We start from the raw sequence: 5,000 nt of genomic DNA on the forward strand, positions 1-5,000 counted from the left end.
TTTTTAATGGCCCTTTCGCTCTTTCTTCTCTCACTCAGCAAGATAATCCCATTTGTAGGAGTCCCATTAATAAATTCCACAATCCAAGTTATGGCTGCAAAAGTGGGGCGCTCTAAGCCAAAGTCTGTACTTTCTGTTTCTGTCTGTTGGCTTGTTGTTCCTCCTTTTCTGTCTGCTTGTGTGTTTAACATGCTCACTCTAATCACAAACAAATGTTCTTCTGAGCTGTAGGATGTAAATGTATTTTAACTTTTTGACCATGTTCTTTGCAAAAGATTGACAAATGAGCCTGATGCTTGTCAAGTGTTTTTGACTAAATCATTAGTTTCTGACTGTCAGAGTGTAAGTACTTTAGAGGCATTTATTTTGTCCAAAAATTTTGTTTAAAAGTTTTCTGGTTGTGTGTAACAGTAAGCCTTTTGATTAAATTGTTTCAAAGTATGGACAATGGCAGTGTTGTACATGAAGTACATGAAAGGAATATAGACATGTTTTGGGGGAGATAAGAATAACAACCCCCCCCCCCCCCCCCCCCCCCCCCCATTGAAGAGGTCGAGAACACGCTGCAATACTGCATACATACACTTACTGTCCACTTTATTAGGAACATCTGCACAATGAAAAACAAATCATGCAGATACAGGTCAAGAGTTTCAGTTTAATGTTCACATCAAAAACAGTAGAATGAAGGAGTAGTGTGATCTTTGTGACATGGATGTACGTATTAGAAGGGCTGGTCTGAGTTGTTCATAAACTGATGTCCTGCGATTTTCACACACTATTCTGTAGAGTTTACACAGAATGGTGCAAAAAAAGAGAAAAAAAGCATCCTGTCAGCGGGTTTGAGCTGATAAGAAGTCTGTTGTAACTCAAATAAGCACTCTTTACAACCATGGTGAGCAGAAAAGCACAGAACAAAATGCACAACACACCAAACCTTGAGGTGGATGGGCTACAACAACAGAAGACATCAGGTTCCACTCCTGTCATCCCAGAACATGAATCTGAGGATATCATGGGCACAAACTCACTGAAACTGGACAGTCATAGACTGGTTAAAGACCATGTGATTCACCCCCCCCAATTGTGATTCACAATTGTGCAGCTGCTACATGATTAGCTGATAAGATAACTGCATGAATTTGTAGGTGTACAGATGTTCTTTATAAAATGGATGGTGAGTGTACATTTGCATGTTTGTTTTTGGGGGGTTTTTTAAGCCAAGTTGAAGTACACTGTATGACCAAAGTATGTGGTCACCTGAACAATTGCACCCATTTGTGCTTGTTGAATATCCCATTACAGATTTAGTCCCCTTGTTGCCGTCATTAATGTCCACTCTTCTGGGAAGGCTTTCCTCTAGATTTTGGAAAGTGGCTATAGGGATTTGCCCATTCAGCCATAAGAGCATTATTAGTGAGGTCAAGGAGTGGTGATGTGCAAAGAGGCCAGGTGTGCTGTTAGTGTTCCAGTTCATACCAAATATGATCAGGGGTGACTGTGGCTCAGGTGGTAGAGCGGGTTGTCCACTAAGCGTAGGGTTGGTGGTTCAATTCCCGGCCCACGTGTCTCTACCTGCCGAAGTGTCCTTGGGCAAGACACTGAACCCAATGTTGCTCCCAATGGCAAGCTAGTACCTTTCATGGCAGTTCTGCAGCCCTTGGTGTATGTGAGAGAATAGGTGAATGAGACAGTGTAAAGGGTTGTGTAGAACTGCTAAGTTTAAAAAAATAAATAAATAAAAAACACCACATAAATGCAGACCTGTACAGCAACCTTAGTAAACTATGATTTTATAAACTTTGCTTTTTGCATAGGGGAATTGTCATGATGGGAAGGGAAATCTTAATGCTTCAGCATACAAAGACATTCTAGACAATTGTGTGCTTCCACCTTTGTGGCAACAGATTTGGGAAGGTTCACATATGGGTGTGAAGGTCAGGTGTTTACATATTTTTGGCCATATAGTGTACATCAACTTGTTCTCCTTATTTGTAAGCTTAGACATGTATATTTTATTAAACATACTGCTTGTATAGCAGATATGGATGATTTTAAGATAGTAAGAAGTCCCTGACTGTTGCATGCTTTGAGAAATTTTTTGTCTTGGGCTTTTCTCCTTCACTTCCACTTATTTAGCATGTTGACCTATGGTGTGCTGTGAAGTGGCCTAATCTCATAACTCTGCAGCAGTAAACATGTTCTGATCCTGTACCTTTTTGTTCTTTTCAGGGTGAGAATCCCATTTATAAGAGTGCAGTGACTACCGTGGTTAATCCAAAATACGAGGGAAAATGAGGAACAAATGGTCTATATCAAACACTGTGTCCAAATAAATTCAGGAGCAAAGGAGGTGTTTTGTGTTCACTTGTACTTTTTTGTCTTTAACACACATTTTGTTAGCTGTGCATTCTCCACAACTTGCATTATAATCACTTATTTTGTATTTTTATGTATTGTGTACTGAATGCATTAGGTTTTCTGATTTTTTAAATAATTTTTCTTAATGTATATGTTGTCACCGGACTGGATTTGGTATTTAACATGCAAGTTCTGTCTTTTGAATAGAGTAATTTTATGCTGTTGTAGCGTTTTCCAGTTCTAATCCCAACTCCTCCTGCATTGCACGTTTTAGTGTTCCTTTGGCACTCCCTAACTAATTTGTTGAAAATACATATCCAGGAAAGCACAAATGTGCATTTCAGTTCAGCTCTTAGATCAGTTCTGAGAAACACTGCTAATGAATTTCAAACCAAGTCACATTAATGGTTCAATGTCAAACACCTGTTTAGGTCTTATTAGTGAAAATACATTTAAATGAACCCTGTAAGCTTGACAGGTGTTATTTATGGCGTTTTGAATAATCAAATATAGTTAACTGATTTTAAGAAACCTCTCCAATCACTGGTGTAGCATGTAGCTGGCCACTGGTTTGGAAGTGTGTGGTGCTGTGTTCCTAATTCAGTCATTGTGGACCCCCAATTAGCTCCCCCCCCCCCCTACACTGCTGATGTGTTAGAAGCTGAAATATAACCCCTGGCAAAAATTATGGAATCACCACACTTTGAGGATGCTCACCCAGCTTTTTACTTTGTAGCAAATACACAAATCAAAGATATGACACAAAACAATTTTGTTTTAATAGCTGAACATTCAGGCTTTGTGAAACATGCCTCAAACAAATTAAATGAAATTATTTTAATTAATGGCATTTTTTCCATCTTTGATTTGGGAATTACTCAATTTTGAGGAAAAAATTATGGAATCATAAAAAAAAATATTCGTACTTTGTTACTCCTCCTCTGGCTTTTATGATGGCCTGTATTATTTGAGGCATAGACTTCACTAATGAAAAACAATATTCTATATCAAGTTGGTTCCAACTTTCTTGAATAGCAGTTAGCTTTGCAGGATGGAGCCTTGTCATGAACCAATTTTTTTTTTTTTTTAATTTCCACCGTACATTTTCAATCGGATTGAGATCTGGACTGTTTGCTGGACATGTCATTGAGTTGATTTGCCGTTCCTGAAGAAAAGCTTAAACACTTTTTGCTCGGTGGCAAGATGCATTATCTGAAAAATGGTTTAATCATCGCCGAGCCTGTTTGCCATCAATGGAATGAGAAAAGTCTCCAAAATTTCAGTGTATACCTGTGCATTGACTGTTGTGGTCTCCCCTGGTCCTTTACCTAACATGCAAGTTCATATCATAAATGACTGGGGGAAATTGGATTGTTTTCTTCAGGCAATCATCTTGATATGTTTTATTAGAATGGCACCAGACAAAACTTTCAGCATCTTCTCCTTGGCCAATACAGATTCATGATTCATCACTGAATATCACTTCCCTCCAATCATCCACACTCCATGATTACTTCTCTTTAAAACACTCTCTTTAAACTGCATACTAATTAGAATTTTTAAACTTGTGCTGGTATTTGTTTTAGAAATGCAAATTACAAGGCGATTTCATAATCGCTTCCTTAACACTGAGTGATTACATTTTTCCCCCTCTACTTGATCTGGGGGGGAAAATCATGGCATTAAATAAAATTATTTAATTTAACGTGTTTGACGTATGTTTTGAAGCCGGAATGTTCAGCTATTAAACAAAAATTGTCTCATCTGTGCTGGGTGAGCATCCTCAAAGTTTGGTGATTCCATCATTTTTGCCAGGGGTTGTACAAGAAAAAGGCTTCTACTCATAATGTGTGTTCTTTGTTTCCTGCATGTAGCCCTGGGTATTTTGTTGGAGGCTGTGGTGTTTGTATCTACTTTCAGGACTGTCTGCTTTCTGTGGATATACTATCTGAGATGCACTCAATAGGTTTATATATTCATGTTTTAAAATGACATTGCCTTGCCAATCGTTCTGAACTTCTGTTCAGATAAGAGGGTTGTAGTTTTGTGGTTCAAAAGAATATCCAGTATCTCAACACTGTATGTGTATTCAAGAAACATGGAATTGCATTGTGAGTAGATTTGAGTGCAGTGCCACTGTTGCGTCGTGGACAGGATTCCAAACTCTTCGACTATGAAACATTGACCTGAATGTGGGTGCATCTCAGGGACCTGAACAACAGTGGGAATAATTTGAATGTATTAAGAAAGATGTTTAGTAATTAAACAACGTAAATCTATGCTGTGTGTAAAATAAGTCTTCAAAACTTTGATGCTCAGGTTTCTAATTTCTCATCATCATAAAAACCAAATACTTATTGTCTTTTTGTTTAAAACCTAGAGAAGCCTTATTTTCATTATGCCAAGTCTGTTACCAGACGTGGACTTGGATAACTTTTTATTGAACTATATTTTATTCACTGCTGTCTAAATATCCATCCTCCTCGAGCCTAAGGTTGAAGGACGAGGTGCAATCAATTGTTATGCAACAACTGTTAGATTTGTTCATGAGAATTTATTCTAATCTTTACTGTCTTTTAATACTGTTGAATTTTAAAACCACCTGCCTCACAGACTGCATTTTAAAAGTACCTTTTATT

At 37.9% G+C, this 5,000-nt stretch overlaps 1 protein-coding gene across 1 annotated transcript in view; it reads left to right on the forward strand.

Annotated features, from left to right (window-relative positions):
• itgb1 (integrin, beta 1) overlaps window positions 1–2,352 on the forward strand; it is a gene marked incomplete at its 5' end in the record, with an annotated part of 80,832 nt that extends 78,480 nt beyond the window's left edge. Inside the window, 1 exon segment of the mRNA NM_001200086.1 lies at window positions 2,233–2,352. Coding sequence (NP_001187015.2) covers window positions 2,233–2,298 — 66 coding nt within the window. The 3' untranslated portion in view covers window positions 2,299–2,352.
• Window positions 2,353–5,000: the final 2,648 nt, after the last annotated feature.

This window comes from Ictalurus punctatus, chromosome 20 (assembly GCF_001660625.3).
Source record: "Ictalurus punctatus breed USDA103 chromosome 20, Coco_2.0, whole genome shotgun sequence".
Lineage (NCBI taxonomy): Eukaryota > Metazoa > Chordata > Actinopteri > Siluriformes > Ictaluridae > Ictalurus > Ictalurus punctatus.